The following is a 24,838-nucleotide window of genomic DNA, read 5'->3' on the forward strand; positions in this document are numbered from 1 at the left end:
AGCCTTCTCAACCGGTTTTACGTTAAAAACCAAACATTTTGCCTCTTTATTTCGAACACCTTTTGCTAACAAATTCGCAAATTTACGCTTCCCAACAACTTTACATACACACATGGCACAATACGGTTAGTAGAATGAAGAGTAAAATACAACAGAACGTTTACGCTTTCCCTCCCAACGCGAACATGAACACACCTATAGTACTTCCCTCCTACGCCACTAAGGTCACATTTTCCGTCTACCGAACTTACCGACTATCATAAATAACATCCTTTGCCTTAACCGACTCCACACGGTTGAAATCCCTATGTACAGCAATTTACATAATTTGTTCGCAGTGCGCGAAAAAATCGATCCAAAACAACAACTACGCCCCACTCACAGGCTGGTCGTTGCTTGCAGCTTAAAGTACCGACTACGACTCTCCACCTCTTGGTGTGGGCTACGCCTTCGCTCGTCCACCGCGTAACAGCTTGCCATCGATGGTAGATGCCGATGTTCACCCTTAAAGCGTACCAGACCCCACACGAACGCTACCAGACTGGTGATGATAATGATCGTCCCGAGACCCTCGAGCAGCACGCGCCCACCGTGTACGGAGGGTAGCCGAGCGACTTCCGCTTCGGCCGCCAGCTGTAGCTGCCGAAAGTCGGGATCATCGCGAATGTGGTTCGACAGAACGCCAACACTTTCATCGCCATCATCGTCCACGTTTTCATCGTTGTCATCGTCACTGTCACCGTCCGCATCGCTGTTGTTGTCGCTGTAGTCGAGCGGATCTGGCACGCGATGATCGATACGATCACTTCCCTGGTTGGTTTGGTCGGGTGTGTCATCTTCGTCATCTTCACTGTTGCCTTTGAGTAGCTCATCCCGATCGGAATCATGCCGGAAGTCGGAGGAAATGCGTTCAAAGTCCGAAATGTCCGACTCGTTCGTCTGACGGGTGCTGATTTGCAGCTCCTTCTTTATCGACTTTCGCTTCACTGTGTTGATGTGGGGCCGGGGCAGAGTGGCCACTTGACACACGCCGAGATATTCGTCCTTGGAGATGTCCTCCTTCATGATGAGGCAAAATTTGTAACTGAAACAATAAACAAATAGATTACAATTATAGATTTTTGATAACATTTTAAAGAAGCAATCGATGAAGATATCGTACCTAACATTACTCTGCAAATCGTACGCCCCTAGCAGCTTGGCATTGTAGGTATATTCCAATGCTGTCACAGGTTCTTCCGGTTTCACTATACATGAGACCTACCAAAAAAAACAGAAAAAAGACAAACATTAGAATTGAACTCGAAAACAACCCATCACTCATCTTTCGAACTTACCTCCGAGTTGTACAGTATCGTCTCAGGATCATCGGTGTGAAAGACGTACACAAACCGACAGGAATAATCATCCGTGCCCAGAAGCCAACTCAAGTAGATGTCACTTTCATCTGTGAAATTGACCTCACGCAATCGGACCTCCGATCCAACGTCTCGCACATACGACGCGTTGTTCTTTAGCTTCAGCATTACCTCAATCGTCTGGAACGTATCATGATCGGTCTGCTGCTTGTTTCCACCCTCGCCACAGGTAAGCGTTTCCGGAGCGAGTTGCAGTAGGTCGGCCCCCTCCAGATACGGCGGTGTAGCACAGATTGCTCCGAGAATACCTTGCGAGGCAGGACGAGTACCAGCCAACCAGTGGAGGAATGGTTTCATCGTACAATCGCACACAAGTGGATTACTTTCCAGTGAGAGACTGTGCAGCTGTGTCGCATTGACCAATGCATCTTCAGCGATCAGTGAGATATCGTTACCATCCAGCCGGAGTTCCTTCAGGGCAGGTAGCGGGGCTACTACGTCTGCCGTCAGTGCGCGCAGGAAGTTGTGCGTAAGGTCGAGAATGATAAGCCTCGGCAGATGCTTGAGAGATGCATCCGAAATGGTAACGATGCCATTATGGCCCAGATCGAGCATCTGCAGCGAGGCTAGGCCCGAAAACGCATGATCTTCCAGTACGTCGATTTGATTGCTGCGCAGCGAAAGCATCTGAAGGTATGGGTATGTCTCCAGCGCACCATTGTGAATGCTGGAGATGGAGTTTTTGTCCAGGTACAGGATCTCCAGCCCACGTATCCGAGGCAGCGTTGTGTTGCTCAAAGGTCCTCGTATTCTGTTCGAATGTAGATGCAGCTCCTTGAGACTGAAACAAGAGGCGAGCGCTTTAAGGCTTTCGGGTGACTCTCCAAGCTGATTGCCGTTTAGCTTGAGGTGGAGCAGATTCTTCAGCGGCACCAGGCTTTTTGGAGCGATCAGTGAGATCTGATTGCTGCTCAGCTCTAGGTAGGAGAGTTTGGGCACTGCCAAGAAATCACCATTCTGGAGCGCTTTGATCTTGTTGAACGAAAGGTCCAAGCGATCCAGTTGCCCAACCGCTCCGAGGGACTGCATCGGGACACTTTCGAGAGCATTGTTGGGTAGTCCGAGCGCTTGCAGTGGCGTCCGAATGCCGGCAAACGCCTGCCGGTGTACTCGCTTTATCGCCCCGGACGAGATCACTAACCCCTGCAGGGAGACGTTTTGAAAGATGTTTGCATCACTGATGCTAGTCACGTTTTTGAGCGTACAGTCCAGCAGTGACACTTCGTACGGGGATCGTCGTAAGCTGTCCGCTATCACCTCCAGCCCGTGCAGATCCCCGCTACAACGCAGCGTGTGCGGTAGGTCGCAGCTACACTCTAGATTAGTACCTTCGGTAACGTTCGGACAGCGCCAGTCGCCCAGATCGCGGGTGCGCGGTTGTAGCGCACCTTCAAAGCGCTTACCATACGCCGTCTTCCGATCGTACGTCGGTTTGTTGACAAACTTTCTTGCGGTCCAGGCCGTTCCGAACGCATCCTGCGCATTCTGGGCCATATCGTCTTTTGTTCGATTGCTACTGCTAATGGTGGTGGGGTCAGGTGTAACGGTGGTGGTGGTGGTAATAGGATTACTGCTAAAACTAGAAGAAAGGCGAGGAGTCCCCGACAATGGTCTTTGGTAGGCGTACGGTGCTGACGCTGCAGGTTGACTAGCGGACGTAAGATTGTTGCTGGATGGCGTTCCTCCTCCAGCGATACCTGCCGTCTCGGCGCCATATCCTATGGCAACCAGCTGTCCAACGACTAGACATGTGTAAAGTAACTGAAATCTGCAACGAAACGATATGGGGAGTAAACAAAAACGAACGTTCGTTAGTTTATGAACAAAAAATGGATTCCTAAAAGTAAACATCATTCTTCTTAATGCCGGCACAACACCACCAACAAACGTCAAATGTCTAGTTCATTGTCATAAATTAACTTTTGCATCACAGCCACCTTCGATGTCTTCCCGTCGTTCTCCCCAGTGGGCTGCTTTTTTATCAACAACCGGTTGTACTACTGATGCACTTTGATCTCTCTCAGCCGATTAGCGCCCTCCACTCTATTCAAACGTGTTTCATAACAAACGCCACCTCGAGAGAGCTCTAATTCCATCGCTACGATCACTGGGATGGCGGGAGGAATTCTAGCTAAGGCATTTGCGAGACTTCTGAGGAAGCCACTCGCACGGCGCTGATCGTTAACGAGGTCAACCAGTCTCGCTGTGTACTTCGAAGACTGTGAATCGGCTAACGCGCGTGCAGTTAAAATACACCGCAACCTAATCATGATGCGTAGAATACGTCATAACTTCGGAACAGCGTCCGCTATCAGTTTTGTAGTGCTTATTTTGTTTACACTCTACCACACTGGCGAGGGAAAGGTGTACGAAAAGTGTTCGCTTGCTAGAACGTTTGATCGACAGAAGATCTCCTCGCGGACGCTGATATCCAATTGTGAGGCCTGAATTCCACTGTGCAGTGAAGAAGTCGCTAACTAAAGGAATATCTTTCCGTACAGGGGTCTGTCTGGTGATGGCCGAAAGCGGTGCCGACACCAGCAAGGTGACCAAACTCCCAAATGATTCCTCCAACTATGGTATCTTTCAGGTAGGCCTGTTTAAGAAAACTTCCAAAAGCAGATGTTGTATAGTGTCACTTGTTTGCAGATCAATAGCAAAACCTGGTGCCGGGAGGGTCGTAAGGGAGGCCACTGCGACAAGAAGTGTGAAGGTGAGTGGTATGATACCATCGGTAGCTCCGAACGCGTTTAATAAATCACCCAAAAGGGATGACACACATGTGGAATCCAACTCATTAGGGTTCTAATAGGCGGAAATAGTCACACACTGATCGCTGCTATTTCGGGCACGCGTTAGCGCCAAATTGTGCGATACAGTCACATAATTCACACCATATCATGTGTTATTATCTCTGCAAATTCCGGTGTCGAAAGGTGTTCGAACTCTATCGACACATTGCCACGATCTGTCCTACCTATTAATTTGCTTTGCTTTCTATTCCCTTCTTTGCTCTGCTACCACTATTTTGCTAGACTTTCTGAACGACGATCTCACGGACGATATCGAGTGTGCGAAGCAGATCTACAATGACAGTGGGTTTGCCGCTTGGAAAGGATGGGTTAACCGCTGCAAGCAAAAGACGCTGCCCGATCTGTCGTCCTGCTGGAACTAGGTACTTCGATTGGAATAACACTCCATCGCATTGTTGGTTAATAACACACACTTTACATGACATTATTGGTAATAAAACTATTTGATTTCATCCCACCAAAACACACAAACGTTTCTAAGCACGTTGCTTCCTACACGTGCCAGATGATATCGGCCACTGTTGTGTATGTCGCGGCACTTTTGGACTTGCCGATAGCATGTCCGTTGTTTGATATCACACAGCCCTATCTCTACAGGTGCCAAAAAGGGGTACCCCTTCACAAGTCACTTGTCTCACCGGGCACAACTTTGTTACCATGTCCAAGACATTAGCTAATTGTATTTGCACGATTGTCGTTGCCATTGTCCGGGCAACCGAACATCGAATGTCGCACTTTACTCCAATAATTACCAACACAACCCCAAGCTGTAGAGTTGCTTTTTGCACCATCCGATAGCGGCTATGCTTGCCGATTAACTTGTTATTGTTTACATTTTTACAGACTCTTCACTCTTTCACACACTAACCGGGTGGGTGCATCCGACCGATTACTGGCTGGGATTTTCCCGCACATGCTAATATAAACACGAAACAGTATCAGTACAGGGTACAATACGAAATTGACCGTTGCATGTATGTTAAATGACTCTGTTTTAGAGATGCAGCACAACACAAATACAGAAACAATTTGACGATCGTACGCCGTAATCTAGTTCGCAACAAGATAAGCATCTTTGTTTTAATGATCTTTGTAAAAGCAGGAACATCGCCACCATTAGCTGGAATGCAATGGGAAGCTCACCATCACCAAACAGTGAGTTTGTAAGTTTATTATTAAAAATTCTAAGTAATGTATATGATAACTTGCTTTCACATTACATTTCACAGCCGTCAATCTTCCCAGAATTGGGTTCTCCAGGAAACTGTCCCCCACATTTCCCCTCTAGGTGGATTGAAAATGATAGTGAAGATTCACACTGCCGTAACCACTACCACCTCAATTACAGCGCCACTCTATACAGGTTACTCTCTCGGGGGATACGTTCCAGAAAGGCACACAACGAGGGAGCATTTTGGTGTCGACTCTACGCGCCTAAACGTCGAGCTCGCGCGCACGTTAGATCTGACGTCGTTCCACAACCAGCGCTCTCAAAAAGAACAAAAAAAACACACGATCCAGATTGTTCAAACACCCTCTTATACCTGTGTGTAGTTCCCACTCGAAAACGCGGGCCGCTGTCACTGTCAAGTGTACTGCCGTGTGTGCGTGTGTCGCTATTACAATATAAAACGCCTGTCTGCGCAACACGGTTCGCGCAAGTAGCTACGGGCCCGGGTACTAGTGACAAACCGGAAATCACGCATCGCTGCGCGTACCGTTCGGTGTACGCAGTGGCCGAACAGAACGGAATCACTTGATTGACGGCGACACCAGTGTCCAGATTTAGGTGTTGAGCGCTAGTGAGTGTGACGGTTAAGATTGCAGGAGATTCTATCGCTTCTTTTTAAGGGAAAAAGTTTTACGAGGGATTTTTTTGGACTTTAACTACAATCTTCTTAGTGGTTAAGCAAATATCGATCGTGCAAGATACTCGCTCTGGATTTACAAACCAAACCCACCCTCGATACTGAGCCACAAATACAGTCAAAAACAAACCCCCCCGGAAAAGGTCAACTCGTCAGCACAGCTGTTCGCCGCCAGACCTGTTCGGTGAAGGTCTTCCAGAGCCGGCAAAACGACGGGGTTGTTGTTTTAAGCTTTGTTTTTAACCAACGATGCAGCAACAGCTTGTGATGTCACCGAAACACACCACACTTTCCAGCGTGCTGTCAGTTTCTTTTCGGTGATTGTTTCTGGTGGAAGGAATTGCTTGACACTGGACTTTTTCGTGCGGTTTTAGCCGAAATAGAGTGCTATCCTTTCGTGTGATCTACCACCAATAGTTTCTAGTTTGTGTTTACTCGTTTCCAGATTGCCCAAAAACTGAACGATGGCAGCCAAGCGTGTTTCTGTGCGTCAGACACTCTCGTGGGCTATCGTTAGCCTGTGCCTTCTGGGCCTGCCGAGCCTGATCGATGCAAAGATCTACACAAAGTGTGAGCTTGCCAAGCAGCTGACCGCGAACGGGATTAGCCGGACGTATCAGGGGCACTGGGTCTGTCTGGCGATCGCTGTCAGCGGGCTGGATACCACCAAAACCACCATGCTGCCCAACCTGACCGCCAACTATGGAATCTTCCAGATCAACAGCAAGGAATGGTGCCGCGTAGGCTACAAGGGCGGCAAATGTAACATGAAGTGTGAAGGTAACAGTGTGCCATCATCAGTTGAACTCCCATGCGGAATATCATCATTGAATTACTATTTTCCCTCCATTGCAGATCTTGTGACGGATGACATTACCAATGCAATTAAGTGTTCCAAAATCATTCAACAACAGAACGGCTTCAACGAGTGGGTTATGTGGCAGAAGAAGTGCAAGGGCAAAGAGCTGCCAGACATCGCCAACTGTGCGGCAATTGGTTAGGGTGTGGTAAAGGCATCGAATAAGCGAACAAACGGGAAAATCCAGTAAACTATTACAACACGCACCTTTACAACCGAACCATCCAAGTGAAACTTAAACCACAATTTGTTAACAATAAAATGAGAGTAGACTCAGTGAACTAACTTATACAATATATATATATGGTTTGTGTTCCTTCGTTCATGCTGTTGATAGTCGGAATGACATGAGTTTGTAATAATTAAATCCGACCGATCAGCGATCTATTAGGCTAATTAAAATCCCATAACGCTCGCAGCGGCTCTCCTGTGGCTCATTTATACTACTTCCTAGTCGATTAATATGCGATTTCCTCTCCTAAAAACGCACACAGCATCATCGGTTTTATGGTTTTACGACACAACCGGTGAACTTGTTGCGCTAAAACTATTGATATTTCACCGATTTATACACTCTCGGGGAGAATTGATGAACCAGATCGTCATCTCCGAGTAAACTTTCGCAGCCGGTGGTCTTTTGGCAGTGTACACGAATTTGTCTTCCCCCTTTTCCCGGTCCGCTGAACTACAATTAAACGACAGTTTGACGGGCGGCATGCAAATTTTCGCTGCGGCCTAACAAGTCGTAAAACCTTCATGCACCTTCAGCCGAACGAACGAAACGAAGCGGGGGGAAATAAATCGTACCCGAGAAGACTTTCAGCTAATACCGGGAGTTTTGTTTTCGACCGACCGATGGTTTTGGCCACAAACTTTGCAACAAACTAGAGCTGTGGGGATCGTAAAACTGTAATGTGAATTCATTTGAATACATATGAATACATTTTAGGTTGCGCTGGGCAGGTTTGGTGGATGAAGGGAAGCCGTTGCCTTTTCAAGCGAACACGGAAAGTAAATGCACTTTACCGATAGTTGGTGGTTGGTCTTAATCCTGACGGCATGGTGTACACAGTTTTGGAGATGTAAATTTACCTGCAAGGAAAGAAGAAAAAGTTGTTTTAAAAATATTGTAAGACCAGCATGACATAAAAAATATCATAGGGTTGTTCATAACAGCCTACGGTTTGACTACTTCTTGTAGCTTTTCTTGTTCTGGTTGCTCAACGGTGTGCCAGTTCAACATGAAAGTAAATCACTCCATACTGATCTGATTTGGAAACCATCATACTAGCCCACACTCTGTCTAACAGGAACACCCGGTCGCGCGGTTCATAAAACTGGCGATCGGGGCACGATCACGATTCCTGCGCCACCACCCGTCCTGCATGCAGCGTTGATTCGTCCTAAGCCGGGGTGGCTATCGGTTTCTTTGCTCTATTTGTTGCTCATTCCACCATTGCCACCCAATAAGCAGTCCACCGAAGTTGATCGCCTACAGGCCTGAGAACGACCGATCGTTGCTGGCGTTGATCCTCGAGGTGGTCCCGCCGGTATGGGCAGTCGTTTAAAGTAGCATCGGGAGGCAAAACTCCCGCCGCGAGGAGGCCAATTGTTTACCGAACCGCAACCGTACGAACCATGCAGGGTGGAGTGGAACATAAAATCGCAGCGCTCAGAAGCTGCTCACGATCACGACCGGCGAAAAGAAAGATGTCAAAACAAATGTCATTTGTCTCCTGTGCGGCGGATTGAATGGCGCACTGTCGCGCAAAAGGTTGAAAGATCACTCGACGTGGAAAGGGGGAGGATTGGGCTGATTGGTGAATATTCTACATCACGACAAATTAGTCATTCTGCTGTTATGAAACCATTTCTGTTGTGCGGTTGAATGGCGAAAGATTGGAGGCTTAGCGAAAAATCCCCTAGAATTAATTGTTAAATAACTTTCTTCATAAACCATCTCGAGAACTCATGTACTTAAAATGAATCATATGAGCATTACAGAAAGATATATGATATTTTAAGCCATCCATACCTTTGCGGGTGTTAGCCTTATCTTGGGTAAACCGCAAAACGGGCAAGCTATGCAAAGAATCAAATAATCAAAAGCAACTCTTCACACCAGCGGCGACCGTCAAGTTTTGCTACAAAATTCAGTCACAGCAAACACGTCGGCCAACACAGCGGCCCGACGACCCGACGACGACCAAACAATAAACTTCCTCGCTCACCGACAACGTGGCCGGGGACATAACATACGTCTCCAAACGGTTTAGACATCCCGCTCATTACGTTCTTAACCGTTTCCCTGCTCAAGGTTGGTGGACAAACATCCGGCGGAAAGCGTTACCCTTTAGGGGAGGCGCGGCGTACACGGTGTCCGTACGTGTTGCTAGAACTGCTGGCGCGGTAAACCATAGCGTTCGGTGCTGAGTGGTTGGGAATACACTCCCAAACACATTGCAACATCATAGCACCGTTATTAAAATCACGGAGCATAAAAAAGCAGGTTTGCTCTTATCGTGTTTCCGGAACGAGCCCGGATGTAGTGGGATAGAAGTGAACGTGTTCTAAATTGTTATCAAGCGGTGGTTCCAGCTGAGCTAAGCACACTGCGAGAGGAGCAAACGAGGTCAGACAGAGAAATTAGACTTAAAGAAACACGCAGACAGCATTACGAAACAAAAGACCTCTGGGCAAGATATAAAGAACCGATTAATAAAGATTAATCGTGTTTAACAAATCGTCCAGCCAATTTCAATCATTGCTAACCCATGATGATGAGTGTTACCAACGCGTATTAATATTCTCCCTCTACCAGCGACGATAAAACTTTTTTATGACCTCATCATCGAACAATCATTTCCGCCCGCAAATGACTGATTTCATTCACACTCGAGCTAAATTGGGTCCATAGCTAGAATTGGCCGGACCATGCCGGAGTGTTGTTGACTCATTAAGCTACCGGATGCGAGCCAAGAGGTCCAGTCCAGCGCCATTCCGTCACCCGATCACCCTCTTCCCTCTACAATAAAGCTCGTTGTTCTAAAACGTGCCTGTGGAGCAGGATCGTTCGTATTAGGATTATTGCAAACAGGCAAGAGCTTGTCAAAATGGACCCTCAGAACTAGACGGTGGTTACCATTTCGGGTGGAATTGGTGTTACGAGCAATATTAAAGTAACACGCATTCGCATTCCCATTGCCGGAGAGAGAAAGAAAGGAAGTAGCGATTAACTCGAGTCACTTTGGTTAGTTCTCGCATGATGTAATCGAGTAACGCCACTAAGCCATATCGCCAAGTCCCACATCTAGCGCACTGAATTTCACACCAAAAAGCAAGACAATTGACTTCAACCTTCTAAGGGCATCCTGGAGCCTAAAAATAAACATCCGAAAAAAGTACGAATGACATCAACGACCAAACAAGCACCCAGAGAGAGAGCCAGACGTGCGCCCCGTGAATGACTTCCGACAATCCGGATGTATATTATTGTGTGTCTGTTTTCTCGTTTTGTTCTTGCGATCGTTCTCCGTTCACCCGCAGCATAACCTTTGCAGTGGTGGTGGCACAACGTGCAAAGAACAATTCCCGAAAGCAAGCAAAACTCACGAAGCCAGAAGAGCACAAGGCACCGGAGGTTCATTTCGTATGCATGAGCCAATGTTCTGCCAGTGTGCCTTTTTTTGGCTTCAGCCTGTACAAAAGAAGACACACACAACACAACACATTATGCTTCGGCACAGATAATGGGAAGCGCAAAAGGCACGGCACGTAGTAGCTCTTGGTGTCCGATGTACTGTGCCCTTTTTTGACTTACTATACCCGTCGTATGTGGGATCCATCATTTTGGAACACAAAACGAAGAGGTTTAATTTGAATAATACTGCTCGATCCGGTAGAGAAGCACGGAGTGGTTATGCTATAAGTAATACATAAATTTACGTTATCCTCAATTTGCTTGGCAAGCTCTTAAAGCCACTTAAATTAATATCATTTTTCATTTTCTATTTCAACCCTTCTAAACATCACCTCAAAGAAGCAAACTAGATCGACATCGAGTCTTAGTTACGGCTCTACGCCTCCTTTGAAATATTAAACATTCACCAAAGTCCCCAACCATCAACAACATCAACAACAACAGTGCTAAGCTACCATTTCCCTGGCTCAACGAATTTCGGACAGATTTCTGGGGACGGGACACTACAGCACGGAGCAGAATAATCCACTGACAGCGAAAGGCGAATAATAGTTTCGTGGACCAGTTTTGTTTTTGACAAATCCGTAACGAACGTTTCCCGCTTTTGCGTGTGTCGTTGTTTCTGTCTCCCAGTGCTTAGCAAACGACAAAATCCGAAAAAAACAACACAACACAGAAGTGCCAATCTGTCGCTGCATGCTCCTCGCTAAAGCCAAAGATGAATATTTATGAGCACGACACAGCGTTTATCGATTAATGACCACCGGGTGAACGGAATTTTTGAAAAGGCTGCTCCCCGTTTGGACTTTTCTTCCGGATCGTGATTGGATTTATCGTACCAGCCACCAGCCGCCGCCGCCACCCTCGTCTTGCGCGGTAAGTACATTATCCAACACAGATGTTGATTGCCGCTGGTCGTTTTGCGTGTAATGGAGCTTTACATCTCTTTACCCTAGCGCGCGCTCCAGTACTTCATAACACAAATGTCACCAACAAACAGTTTCTTGGAACGAATTAAAAAAGGGCTTTCTTTCGTGGCATGTGTTTACCATGCCGCCCCACGTGAACGTGAGTTCTACCATTTGGTCTGGCTCCCCCAAAAAGCGGGGAGTCATTTTCCAAACCATTATTTGATCAACTCTTGACTCTTGCGCACATAATACCGATGCTTCTTGGAGCGAAACAACACCCGTTTGGGACTTGGGGCCTTGCCCCCCACACCCCAGATAACCGTTCATGTAAATATATTCCGGCCTAGGCTCCCCGACAGCAGGGTGGTGCATCTTGCATGTGGGCCACTGCCAGCCGATCGAGCAGATGGGTACGGATGGTGCGGAAAACAAACCTGCAGCTTTCCATCCATTCTCAAAACCTTCATCGTTCGGCTCGTTTGTGGGTTTTGTATTTACCTTCCCACACCCGAACAGGGTCTCTCTCTCTCTCTCTGTGCCGGAAAGGTTCGCAGAGCAGTTGGGAGGTCCACCGTGCGCATTGGATAGTGGTGTCATACCCTTGTTTGCTTTACACTCTGACCTGCCGATAATGCTCTCCAAGAAACCTGGCAAACGTATGCAAGAGGAATGCATAATTAACGTTTGTTAGTACGGGCTTGCAGTGGTGCAGATGGGGAAGCAGCGTAGAGCCGTAGGCCACAGGTTTTTCTAACACAACTGGAGTCGTGAACACACAAAGCTCCCTTTAAGAGCTAGTTCCGGCGTAGCGACCCGCGTGCAGTGCTCTAAATAAGCTGCATCCAGTGAACGTTTCACACGTTAAAGATTTCGACTCTTGAGCAGGCGTGCTACTTCCGGTGGAGGCTTTAAATCTCCTTTAGTTTGCTTTATCGAAAGCATTGAAAGCCGTCGCTACTTCCTACTTCAAATTGGAGCAATGCTTCGATCCCGATCAAGATCCTGCCAGTGTACGATCAGTTATTCTCCGTTAATAAGCCACAACTCCAACGGCTCCTTCTCGCATGTTCCTGTGCAAATGCAGTTTATTGTAGCATTGTGCCCAACCCCATTAAGACCCACGCGTTGGGTGCAAATTTCGTTGACCTCCGCACGGACGGCAGCGCCGGGACTTTAGCCGCTTGGGTTGCGCTTAACTTTCTACCACCTGGATCGTCGTTTCCGTTGCTTTATGCTACACTTTCATGCGCACAATTGTAATTCTCGCTGTCACGCGTTTTACTTTCCTTTTGCCCTACCACCGCCGCGGAAGGAGATCCAAGACATTGGACAATGTCAATATACAATTCCATGCACATTGGGTACAGTACTACTCCTACGCACACCGCGCTCCGGTTCGCCCCGGAGTACGTGACAACGGGTGGCTTTTGAAGGAATCGAGGGCAAAGCCTTCGAGAAACCACTTCACTTCATTGGAACTAACTTCGGCGAGTGGGGGGAATTTGCAGGGAAACTGGAAGAGGAGGACAACACGACAACTAGGCGCCCCCGGGAAAGGCACAGTCGAAGCCTTAAAGCCTACACAAAACCGACGCTCCCTTGGGTAGCAGCAGCAGCAGTAGAAGAAGAGAAGACGTCACGGTCCTGGTTTTGCTACAGAGCTCTCGGGCATTACAAAAAAAGCTACACACAATTGATGTTATATCGGCTCGTTATGAACTCCGACACAGCCAGAGGATGTCCCGCTGTACCTCCCACGGGTATGTCTGGTTGTGGGAGGGGGTTCGTCGCCAGGCATCCAGCGGAAGGAACAATAACGATGGGCCCTGCCTTCGCTCGCTTGAACGCTTTGTTGGGGTGTTAATTCCATTAGCATAAGGAAGTTGTTCTTTCCAACCAGCACGGACAGCCTCATCTCGGTCAATATCGCGCAGTACAATGGCAATGGGAGAAAAAACGGGGTGACACGTTACGGATAAACTAATGAATCAAACTAATCTTGGCGAAGGTTTCCTCCAATCACAAAGAGCGTAAACCATTCATAAAGAGAGTTGTGTTATTCTACCACCGTTTGGAGCTTAGCTCGCTTAAAAGGTGGTCTCGCCATCAAGATCGAACGCTCCGGAACGGTTTTACAATGTAACAAGATAAAGAAGCCCGTCTCCAAGGGCGTTAGAAACCTGCATTGACTGCAGTTCCAGTGCACCAGCGTGCATCGCTCGCAAACACAACGCGACGTTGGGGAAGGTAAAGCAAACACACGGCCAATGCAGGAGAATCGTGTAAATAAAGCGCTCCCAGTGTTCTCTTTTAGTGAGGAACGCTTTCCCCCTCCTTTTGACCTGTGTGGAATGAGCAAAGGTATCGGTGGGTGGTAGACGCTTTCAGCAGAAAGAAATCAGATGCCCTCTCTGGCAGCTATATGTGAAACAGGAGGAAATTGACACCTCTCCGTTTAGAGCTTCTTGTTTATAGCGACTTATTCAAGAACGTAAACCGTCGTCACGTGTAACACACACGATGGACATTTAAGAGGCTGCTATATTTGTAGCATGTAAATATTAAAAGCAAACAGCACGTTAAGTTGAGGGTAAGCAAAGTCACAAATGTCATAATGATTTTAATAATCGATGACTTTTTCATTTCGAAAAAAAGAGAAAAGTGTCTAACAATATAAATACCGCCTTGCGAGCGGCTGTCGCTGCGAATTGCAAAGAAACCAACTCTACACAACCGTGGGTGTCGATTAATGACGAGCACGACGAGCACAGAAAAGGCACCAAGTCACATACACCACACCACACAAGCCATTTTAAGACTGAATCCGCAATCAGCAATCGTTTGTCAGGCTCGATCCATCAGACCCACCAAACACACAATATGCACGAGAGACGGCAACAACAAGCAGGCCCAAAACAGAATCTCAACCTCGACGCGGCGCCTACGCAAAATAAGCAAATGAATCCCCTGGCGACGACGAAGCTTATTACGCGGTGCTCTAACGCGCAGTAAAATACCTGCCCACAGCAAACGCACAGGGAACTGGCAACCTACAACAACAATCACCACACCACTTCAGACTTCATTTAAACACCACACCAGCAACAAGCAAACTGGCTCGACGGGTTGAGCAAAACTCACCCAGGAACGCGCTGCCAAACGGAGACGCTGTGCTTCGTCATGTGCTGCTTGTTGCTGATCATCTCATGATCATCTCGCCCGGGCATTTGTGTGTGTGTGTGGCGATCGATACTTTGAAGTCATAATTTCTCGTAATAACCATCCGAATGGACAATTTACAGCCATGATCGATCGAGCCGCTGTGGTGCAAAACATCATTCGTAGCATCACTCTCCTGCCACAACCGTCACCGCTTGGCGAATCTTCATGCGCACTTTAGCTCGTAAGTTGCTGTTAATTTATACCCCCCTACAGCCCCAATTGCCACACGGGGTTCGATTGAGTTACCACACGACAGTTCCAACCGTCCGGGGGCGAAGACACTCCTCCCCTCTCCGAGCAAAATCATTGTTGTTTGATGCATAATAAAATGAGATAAAATATTAATCTCGCTAATCACATTCTGGAACACGTCAAGATCGGCACTATGATGCTTCTTTTTTGCGAGACTCATTTCTTCTCCTCATGTCATGGTCATGCTTCGTAAAAAGGCGCATCTGTGCGGCTGTGCAGGTGACATGTTGCGGTGCCAAAAAACAACAAACGTTTGACAAGAAATCAAATCATCAACCGGAAAACGGATAAAACAAAATGCAGCGCAACGCACACAAAAACAGATTGCACCCTAATAAAAACAAAGGACATCAACTGCTCTCAAGTGACGAACCGGGCGGAAATAGTACGGGCTAGCCGGTTTAATACAAAAGAACACAATTTTAACGATAATTAGGGTTCTTGGGACGCATCGTCAAAAAAAGCACTCTAACGATCGTGCAATCGGGCCCAATAAAGGAAACCGTTTTTCCGTCGATTCCGAAGCAAAAACAAAATAATGAATCGTCCCACGAAAGAAAAAAAACCGCACAGCAAGAAGGAAAAAACACAGATTGTATCGGAAATCGGGCCCGGTCAGTGTCCGAAACGGGCGGAACATGATCCATGGATACTATGATGCCAAACGATCTGCCCTTTTTTGTGGTTTCATCATCGAAAGTGATGCCGGTGTGACAACAACACGATCAGGGGAGCAGACGAAAGCGATCGAAAAGGCGCAAAAACTCGCTCCAACGACAAACGCGGGGCAACGAATCGGAACTTGTGGCACTTTTTCGTTGCATCGCTCTGGTATGACAAAAAAGCAAAAAAGCAAAAAACAAAACATTCTACATGCCCTTACATGTGTCTTAGAACTGTCCGTGAGACACATGGGGTCATCACTGAAACGGAAAGAATCTTCGAACCCGATGGAAAGGAACACAGCCCCCAACACAATCCAATTCAAGTTCGTTTGGGGGGGGGGGGGAAACATTTATTCATGCTTGAAATTCTGCTACTAAGCGCATACGGAAGGAAAATTATTATTGTGCTTTGTTGAGCAGAAAAACGAGACACCGAAGGGAGCATGGTAATGAGATGGTCAGAGGAGTTTCAAACAATACACCGCCACTTCCGGCACGACAAATTCCGGCGTTCAAAACGTTGACGAACGGATGTGGCTTTTTTTGTTTGTTTGATGTCTATTTAAATTAAGTTAAATATACCACAAAGCATACACAGACACAACCAACGCGAACAGAACTAAATTAATCAATCAAAGGGCGAGTCTGTTCCTATTTTGTGACAGAGCAAGATTTATTAACTGAAATAAAACTGCCAACGATTGGCTCTGAATACGAGCGCTTTCTCTGCCGAATCGAACGATGAGAAAGATTCAAAATAGTAATATAAATTCACTTTTATTATGCTTCTCTTCGCCAACACCGCAATTTTATTGCTGCAATGTGAATAAATCTTCCAAAATAGTATGCACACAGGAATATAAAAAAAAAACATATCAGCATAAAGTTTCACATAAAACGCACGAGGGGTTCAAAAACGCGCCCTTCACCCTTTACTAACAACGCACAAAACGGCCAAAGTTCGACACACGCTGCCGGCTCACGTAACATATCGGATTTCATTCACACCGTGTCTCGTGTAAGCCGACGCCGCAGCAGCACAGAAAAAAGTCGGAATGACAAAACACAGCCAAAGCGTGTGCGTAGGTCGCCGAAACGCCTTTTACACCACCCGGCGTTTCTTTGGCGTTCGTTTGCGCTGCAACAGAGCCACAGTAGAAGGTAATGAATCCCCCCATGCTTCTTCGTTGCTGAGACTGAGCCGAAAGTGCTTGCCTTTTTTCTACTTCCTCTTCCTTTCCCCACTGATCCAATCGGTCCGACTTGCCGCCTTTCGCCTTTCAACCGAAAGCCGCCGTTTTTCCCATCGACATCGCAATAAATCAATCCGTCAAAGACACGCAGAGCCATAGTTCCGATGTTTGAGAAGAAGCGTTCCCGCAAACGGTAGATTTAGCTCACACAGAAAAAGAAATGGAATGGACTCGCATCAACAGTGGGATGCGTGTCCATGCTGCGTGATGTGATTAATTTTTACGACTTTTCAAACACTTTCCCCTAATAGTCGAGAGGGCGCACGCGCCGCGGGTTTGTTGGGCGGCTTAACTCATCTTCTTCGGCTAATTGTGTTGCGAGATAATCGCCTCAAGGCCGGTTAAAGAAGCTGACAGTTACATCAAGTCAAACACACACGGCAGTCAAGGTGAAGTACAGTGTGTATGTACAAGTACTTCACGTTTGAATGGAATCAAAAAATGACTTATTGACGTTACCTTCCCCGGTGGGTAGCGTGGTCAAATGGTCTAACGCACTGAAGTTATGCAATTCCTCTTCCAGCGTAAGTTCAACTCTCGCTTGATTAAAAGGATATCCCTTCCGAAATATGCTTCATCATTCATCCTGCAAAACAACCTTCTAAACCACCAACATCATTAATATTTCAAACTCAACGTGTGCACCTGTATCTGCACACACAGCAGCTGCTGTTCAGAGGGACAGTCAACGAAAGAAATAAGCTCATTCATTATTTATTCTGGAACCAACAATCGCCAACATAGCAGATGAATGCACGGTTCCCGCTAATTGCTTAACCTACATCGAACACTGACACATAACCTTCAATAATATGATTGAATCCCATCCACATCTGCCTCAATGACAAAGCAGCCGGAAACAGATTAACTTCTTTTTCCATTTCATTCCATCCAAAACTTTTGAGTGCATCTCGGAAGAACATCTGAATGCAAAGCAACGGAAAGCAAAACAAACTGCGTGCAGAGATGCACTCTGTGCGCTTTCACGTGGTTTAAATGCAAATGTCATCGCAAAACGTGCTTGATGGAAGTCTTGGCGGCAGTCTGTGATTGATCTGCACAATGCACAATAAAGCGGGACATGCGCTGCTGCTGCAGCTAAGAAATTCGTGTGCCAATTTCAATCCCGATGCCAATTGGACGAAATTCAATACATTGGCCAATGTATCGAATCGCACACACGTGAGCCAAACACGTTGCCGAGCGACAACAAACAAACCGTATGGTGTGAGGCGACGGTCGACGATCGGGTCGTGCTGATTAATTCAACAGCATTCGGGTCTTTCTTTCGTTTCCTTTTGTGAAAGGGCGAAAGATTTGCGGTCAGAAGCCGGCCGCTAGTAACAGTCGTCCAGGACGGTAGGACGTTGTTCTTTGTTGTGGCGGGGCGCCATCACTCGTCACTTCCCTGGGACATGACGTTTTCTCGAGCTTTTGAAAGATATTGGAGAACAAACGAAGGAGAAGAAAACATGCTGCACTTCTGCTACAGTTAGGTACAATTTAATTGCTTAAAATAATATTATTAAAATCATTATAGAAGTTCAATTTTTAATACCTTTAACAACTCGTCCAGAAAACATCACCAACTCCAATGCACTGTAGTAGTCTTAAAGACTTCAAAGTCCAATCTGTAAACTCCTCCTACCTTGACTTTCACCTAACGAACCAACAAGCCAACTGCATTCGTGAACAATGAAACATCACTCAACGTTGCGCGTTCCCTGTCCACTGTCAAGACCTCCAACGGACGCCTACAGGACAGCAGCACCCGGTTACAGCCGGACCGACGACAATTTGATGGAATGCAGGCCGACACACACACACCGCCAACGCCAACGCCGAGACTGATGCAGCAGCAGTTGCAGCAGCAGCAGCAGCAGCATCATGAGCAGCTGCTGCTGCGTAGCACAATCGCTCAATCTGCATCAATAAAATAAAAATAAACGAATCGTGTGCGCACCGGGGTCGAGGTTTCAAAGTGTCGAACTTTTCCGTGACGCAAAAAGCCGTGTACGACCCCCAATGGGCCTGCTTGCGATCTTGCGCGTCTGCAAAATATCTCGACCAACCACACGGCGACAGACATCGGGAGTTGTCCTCAATTATGACGGTTGCGTTGGTGTCTCGAACAGGCCACATGGACAAGGCACCGGGGAGTTACTGCACATGGTGGGCAAATTAAAATGTAGCGAACTAACGTATGACTCCCACACGCTGTGTGTGTCTGTTTTTTAGTGCGTGTTTGTGATGTTTGTGGGCGATCGAGTTGAACCAGTTTGGGAAAATTAACATGGCCACAAAGACTGCCAAAGTTTTTGCACACAATTCTGCTACTAGCATGATGAATAGCCGCACCAGCGCGTTAGGTTTCGTGGCGTAGGGGACCAGGCCTCGAGTGAGCTTAATTGACTTCGTTGGATGCTGCGAGGGGATGTTGCGTGTTTTAGCGATTAATTCGAAGCTTAGGAATCATTCACAACGCTGCCGACAAAGTAATTTGGCATATTAACGACAACGTGCCAAAACGTTCGCCGGTGATCCGACGACCTGACACCTCCGAATAATTCCATGTTAATTAATTTGTTTATGGATTTGTCATAGTCAAGCGAAATATTTTGCAAAACAGAAGGACTTCTGTAAATTCCTACTTCGCAAACATTATTCTGCACAGTTTGAGACATTCAGCTGTTGAGCTGCTCTTCACAAAAGTGTGCTTAACTTGTTGCGCGGACAGTTAACAACTTGTCGGCACTAACCCATTAAGCTCATTTACGTAAACGTAATAGCCGATGGCGCTCTACATATGGCAAGATATTATGCAGAAAAAGTGGCTGAAGGTCGACTCCATCATCTGTGAAGGGGGAACTGTCGTTAAATAACAAACCCATGGTATGGCATGGTATATACACACTATCACTGTGAACACTTTGGAAACAAACATAACCAAACTTGTTCACCTACATTGAAGAGAGAGAAAAAAGCCAAATCACCATTTATAGAAAGCTGCTATGCAGAAAAGCTTCGTGCATTCTTCCTTTCTAATTTAATTTTCGTAAGTCTAATGTCTCGTAAAACAAAAACTAACCCATCGAACATGCCCATAAAAGTATGAGTCATTCGATCGCTACATTAGGATGCAATCAATCAACCTGCTACTCCACAATTTGTCTGATTTGAGCATCCGAGATACAAGTCCACACACACACTCACACCCGAATCGTTATCTAATCAAGCAGCATCGTTTACATCGAGACTTGCCAACAATCGCTACCAAAATGCCTCCAAAATAGCCGACCGACCTATCAATGCCATTCAAGGTATTGACTGGCAATAACCGGCAAAAACTTGCCCATAAACTATCGTAAAATCTGTAGAAAAAAATACCACAGACTGCCGGCGAGCTTAAACAGAAGGTTAAGCTACCCTACTGGAACCAGCGCAGACCACCCCGGTTCAGTTCCAATTTCAGTGCCATATTAATAGCGTTTACACCTCCGCGAACAGTCCGAACACCTCCTCGATTCGACTCAGCCCCTCTCCACAGATCACTCGATCGCACAGATTGCGTAAGCTTTTCCCTTTTGCTGATACGGTTTTTTCGTTGCTTCTTATGTTCTAATCGCCTTCGACTTCTTCCCCAATTCTTTACATCCTTTCCGCACTGGAGGACTAAAAATTATTAATGCTCGTCTTTCTATCGCGCCGGTATCTTTGGGATCCACGAAATCCCGAGAGAATCACTCGCTGTGCGCGTCAAGGTGAGGCATTGAAATTCCGTTTTCTTCACCCTGCTGCTAAACATTCCTCTGCCAAAGCGCAAAACACACGCTTTTTTGCCACTCGATGAGAGCGATAAATCTAACATGATCCTAAAGTTACAGAACAACAGACCAGCATCCTCTATATTCAAGGCTGTTTAGGAGAGATTAGGCTCATCCACATTGCACCTTTGCCGCTAATTTCTTCTGCATATCGTAGCAGCGCGAGGATCGATTAAAAACGATAATGAGTATCATAAATTGTGCTTCTTCCAACAAGTGTGCACGCACGCCGCTCCTTCTTCTCATTTGCATCTTGTTTGGTCCGGTTTCCTTGCTGCTCTCGCGATCGTTCCTTTTGCGTTTTTGGGCTTATCAACAAACGCCAACAGAAACCTTTTTTTATGAAACGACAGATATTAATGACAACGCCTGCCCAAAAATGGACACCATTACGACGACTGTGACCGGCGATACGACCAGCGAAGAACTGGAACACAGTAACCGCGACACGCTTTGCCAGTTTCATTAAAGTCACATTATAGATCACAAATACCAGATCGGGAGATGGATAAGAGTGATCGCATCTCAACCCTGTTTCTGTGGATTCCGCCCGCCCCTGTTTTCCCCCAATTCCATATCCATACGCATTCAAATATTGAAACTAGCTCTAAACATGGACATTGGCACATAAATTTTTTGATCACATTGTTTATTCGGAACGGAACGCTTTCTACATACAACACACCCACGGACAGGCTTAAATGTGAAAGCGATTGTACAAAAAAAACTCCAGGATCATCGCTGGCCATTGCAGTTTTTTACGCTGCTTTTGGGACATCTTTGTCCTCCTAATTTCGGTCATAAATATATTCTCACCTAACTTCAACACATAAATCTTGCCTCACTTATGGTAAACGCACGCAAACGAACCTCTGGTGGCACGAAGGTGACACATTTTTTGTCACCAAATGGCTATTGAAATTAACGACTATTACCACTATTCATAGGATGGCACACATATTAACAAAGTATCAGCAAGCTATCAAGGGGGGAAAAAGCAAAACAAGAGACCAGAAGAAGTGCAATTACATTTTATGATTTGAATCTAGTGATCTCTTTGATCAGCTGCTAGCTAGCTATCTAGCTTAAACTCTGCCACAATGAAAAACCCGTAAAAAACTGGTTCAATAAATTCTGGTAACAGTCCACCACTATTGCGGTGGTAGCACACCTCAATGTTTTCGCCATAAATATAGATAATCACTAAATTTATGTTCATTTGTGCACCAGGTTCGGAGTAAATCTGGATGGAGCGATATTTCTTCGTTCCAAAACGCAGTACGCAGTTAGGGAAGCTAAACGACTTAAACTCTATTCCACCATTTATCACCGATTCGAAGCGTGCTGCTTCTGCAGCAACGCGGTTTCTTTCCTCTCGATCAAATATTTTCCATTCAAATAAACGCTTTAGTGCGCCGCGGCAGGGCGTAACACATAGGTAGGTACCTGAGCAGTAGGTCCGCCACCATACTTGGTAAACAATTGGCCAACGTAACCCGAAGGCCCTTATGCCACAGAGCATACGCATGCTGGCGGCTTTGCTTTGCTGCTCTGTTCACCTTCCACCGGTTCGCTCCGGTGCCTGCTCCAGAAGATTACGCAGCGAAGGAGGGAAGGTAAGTATCTATCGAGTCAGTGTCGCCACTCGCTAAACGTAGTTAGCGTAGCGGTAAGCTTCCTGGCGTGAGCAGTAGTGCCCATTGATCACAAATCTTTCCTACTTCAGCCGGTGGCACAGTTCTCCAAGGTGGACAATTCCATTAGAGTTCTGCTATGGAGTTGAATGTTAAATCTCTTGAACCTTGTCTTTGAGAGTGAGAGCTCTCAGCTCCAAGCGCCTTAGAGAAGAGATCGGAATAGATCCTAAACCTCTATATACGGTACAAGTTAATCCACGGTGCATGTCAACCCCGCGCGTAAGTGGGACGAAAGTGAAAAGGGTTTTAGGTGATCGACGGGTCCCGGGTCTGTGCGAGTGCAGTGTGCGTACGTGACGCTGCCAATGCGTGGCGCATGATGCATGTAAGATCTTATCGTCTACCGAATCGAAAGAGAAGTTAAGAAAAAAAAAGGTTCAAAACACAGTCATCGCAAAGGTCCGTCGTGGTGCCGCCTCCCCAGGGAGGATCAGAATATGCAGTTGGTGTCCGTAGCGTAGCACAAAACCCTCAGAAGGGGGGGGGGGAGTCAGAAAATGTAGGTCTTGCCGTTGAGGCTTGCTAAACTTTTTTACTCCACCCGCCGCATGTTCCCAGTGCCGTGCCCAGCGGGTGATCTGGAAGGGAGGCTTTAAGCATCCCAACACTACAAGACGACAACGGCTCCACCAGCAGCAAAGGCAGTCGACATTGCGACAAAGCTAGCGGGAACCGCGGCAGTACGCACAGCTTGATCTATTGTTTGGGGAAATTTACATCCACACTCAGGAATGCAGAAACGTTGTAAGACTCAGCGCGACTCAGCGATGTTATGCGCGCGTCTGCGGGTACGTATTTAGCTACAGCAGCTCCACACACAATAAACTGACCCCCGTACGGGTCAGATTAGATTGTGGGGAAGCTTCACCAGAAAAGGAAATCACCAGATTCCACTATCACTCTGGCGATGTCGTCCTCCGCCTGCAAAAACATACCGTTCATACTGTGGGCAACCGTAATGTTTGGACGAAGATTACCAGCGGCTACAGCGACCATCCGATCAGAGCCAATCGGATTTAGACGTAAGACCCGTACCTCCCCGAAACTAAACCAGTCAGTCGGCCGTCTGGGACCAGTAAACTTCGCTCCAACTTATTAGTCGGCAGCCGGTAATGATATACCGAAAACTTGAAACCAACCGCTTCTACTTCTGCAGCTCCATCCCGCGATCGTTAACTTTGCTACTCTTGAGTTCCAAAGATCGTACTGTCCCCCCCCCCCCCCCCCCCGAAACAACCAAAGCCGGCGCTTTCAAATAGACATCGCGATGGTGAACGCCTCTGACATGGGCCAGGAGAAACTTATGATGAAATCGTGTTTCAACCCGCAGTCGCACGAGTTTCGCCCACGCGCGCCTCCGGCAGCTATAAATTTGTTGACTATTGGCAGTACGCGCGCGCTGTCCGTGCCGCTTGATGCTGAACCGTCGGGTCCGATGATGGGGGACACTATAGTCATCATCATTTTCGTCATTATCATCGCTTAGCCGACGCCGAGTCATACGAATGGGCCGGGTAAAGACCGTCTAATATGGTAAGGGAAATCGTTCTTTTGCAATAATTCATTCTCGTGCCACAAAACTCACGGGGTTTGCAAGACATATTGATGAAGCTCATCATAATGAAGCATGATTTGGTGATGTATTGGTACAAGCGCATAGAATGTACGATCGCTTCCACAATTCTTCAAAGCATTTCTATCTCTATCGACGAGCATGCAGGGACAGAGTGATGTCAACCACTAGTAGCAGTGCAGTTGTTTTACGATCAGTACTGTTTATTTTCCTCCCCCAACGCATACATCACGTACATTAGCGGATGCATCACTGCTCCCTTTTGAAATGAATTTCGTCTTTGAACACTTGCATGAACAAACAAAAAACGGAGATGAATACAGAATCTCTCGCTGTCTAGACATAACATCCCGCACACCGCAAAGTTACGATCGGACTCGCGTCAAAATGTGGGCTATAGTCAGGAACACATCTGGTACCGCTTTCCAATAGACCTGCCACTTCACTTTCCCCCGAAAAGCCGTCCCTGCGGTTGCTTTCCTCAGTCTCATAACTTTGTACTATTTTATTGCACACGTCGGGACGCACAAGATGCGATAGTTTACGATCGATTCCTCTCCCGTGTGTGTGTGTGTGCGGGATCGGGTAAAATGGGTAAATGGACCTACCGCTATGCACAGTTCGATCGACTTGAAAGAGGCGAAGATTTATGTACTACCATACACATAGGTCAATTGGAATGCATTATCGGGGTTTTAAGGGTTATAGGGAGTGATTCTACTATGAAATTTAATAGAGGTGATAGAATTCCGATCAACATTGGACGTATAGTGTGATGGAAGT

General features: G+C 46.8%; 3 protein-coding genes across 9 annotated transcripts in view; 2 read left to right on the top strand and 1 right to left on the bottom strand.

The window, feature by feature from the left end:
• Positions 1–15: 15 nt before the first annotated feature.
• Positions 16–24,838, bottom strand: part of LOC120895502 — a 30,628-nt gene continuing 5,805 nt past the window's right edge. The window contains exons 2-5 of one of the 3 annotated variants that reach the window (XM_040298952.1): positions 7,985–8,050; positions 1,338–3,186; positions 1,163–1,260; positions 16–1,084 (exon numbers count right to left, since the gene is read on the bottom strand). In XM_040298952.1, coding sequence (XP_040154886.1) covers positions 379–1,084; positions 1,163–1,260; positions 1,338–3,186; positions 7,985–8,019 — 2,688 coding nt within the window. In that variant the 5' untranslated portion in view covers positions 8,020–8,050 and the 3' untranslated portion in view covers positions 16–378. Of the gene's footprint in view, positions 1,085–1,162; positions 1,261–1,337; positions 3,376–7,984; positions 8,051–24,838 lie in introns of those variants that run through there. The other 2 variants (XM_040298953.1, XM_040298950.1) reach the window with 2 other exon arrangements.
• Positions 3,618–4,696, top strand: LOC120895513 (lysozyme c-1). Its single transcript, XM_040298971.1, has 4 exons — positions 3,618–3,855; positions 3,920–4,008; positions 4,068–4,131; positions 4,454–4,696. Exons 1-4 carry the CDS (start codon positions 3,687–3,689, stop codon positions 4,591–4,593), a joined length of 462 nt encoding a protein of 153 aa, XP_040154905.1. The 5' UTR covers positions 3,618–3,686; the 3' UTR covers positions 4,594–4,696.
• On the top strand, positions 5,251–7,256 carry LOC120895512 (lysozyme c-1-like). 5 transcript variants are annotated; one of them, XM_040298969.1, is made up of 4 exons: positions 5,251–5,394; positions 5,461–6,033; positions 6,524–6,879; positions 6,955–7,256. In XM_040298969.1, the coding sequence occupies exons 3-4, from the start codon at positions 6,564–6,566 to the stop codon at positions 7,098–7,100; spliced, it is 462 nt and encodes a 153-aa protein (XP_040154903.1). In that variant the 5' UTR covers positions 5,251–5,394; positions 5,461–6,033; positions 6,524–6,563; the 3' UTR covers positions 7,101–7,256. The 5 variants fall into 5 exon arrangements, with proteins under 5 accessions (XP_040154903.1, XP_040154901.1, XP_040154900.1 ...); XM_040298967.1 differs by having other exon boundaries at positions 5,461–6,030; positions 6,543–6,879; XM_040298966.1 differs by having other exon boundaries at positions 5,255–5,394; positions 6,545–6,879.

Source organism: Anopheles arabiensis, chromosome 2 (genome assembly GCF_016920715.1).
Source record: "Anopheles arabiensis isolate DONGOLA chromosome 2, AaraD3, whole genome shotgun sequence".
NCBI classification, from domain to species: Eukaryota; Metazoa; Arthropoda; class Insecta; order Diptera; family Culicidae; genus Anopheles; species Anopheles arabiensis.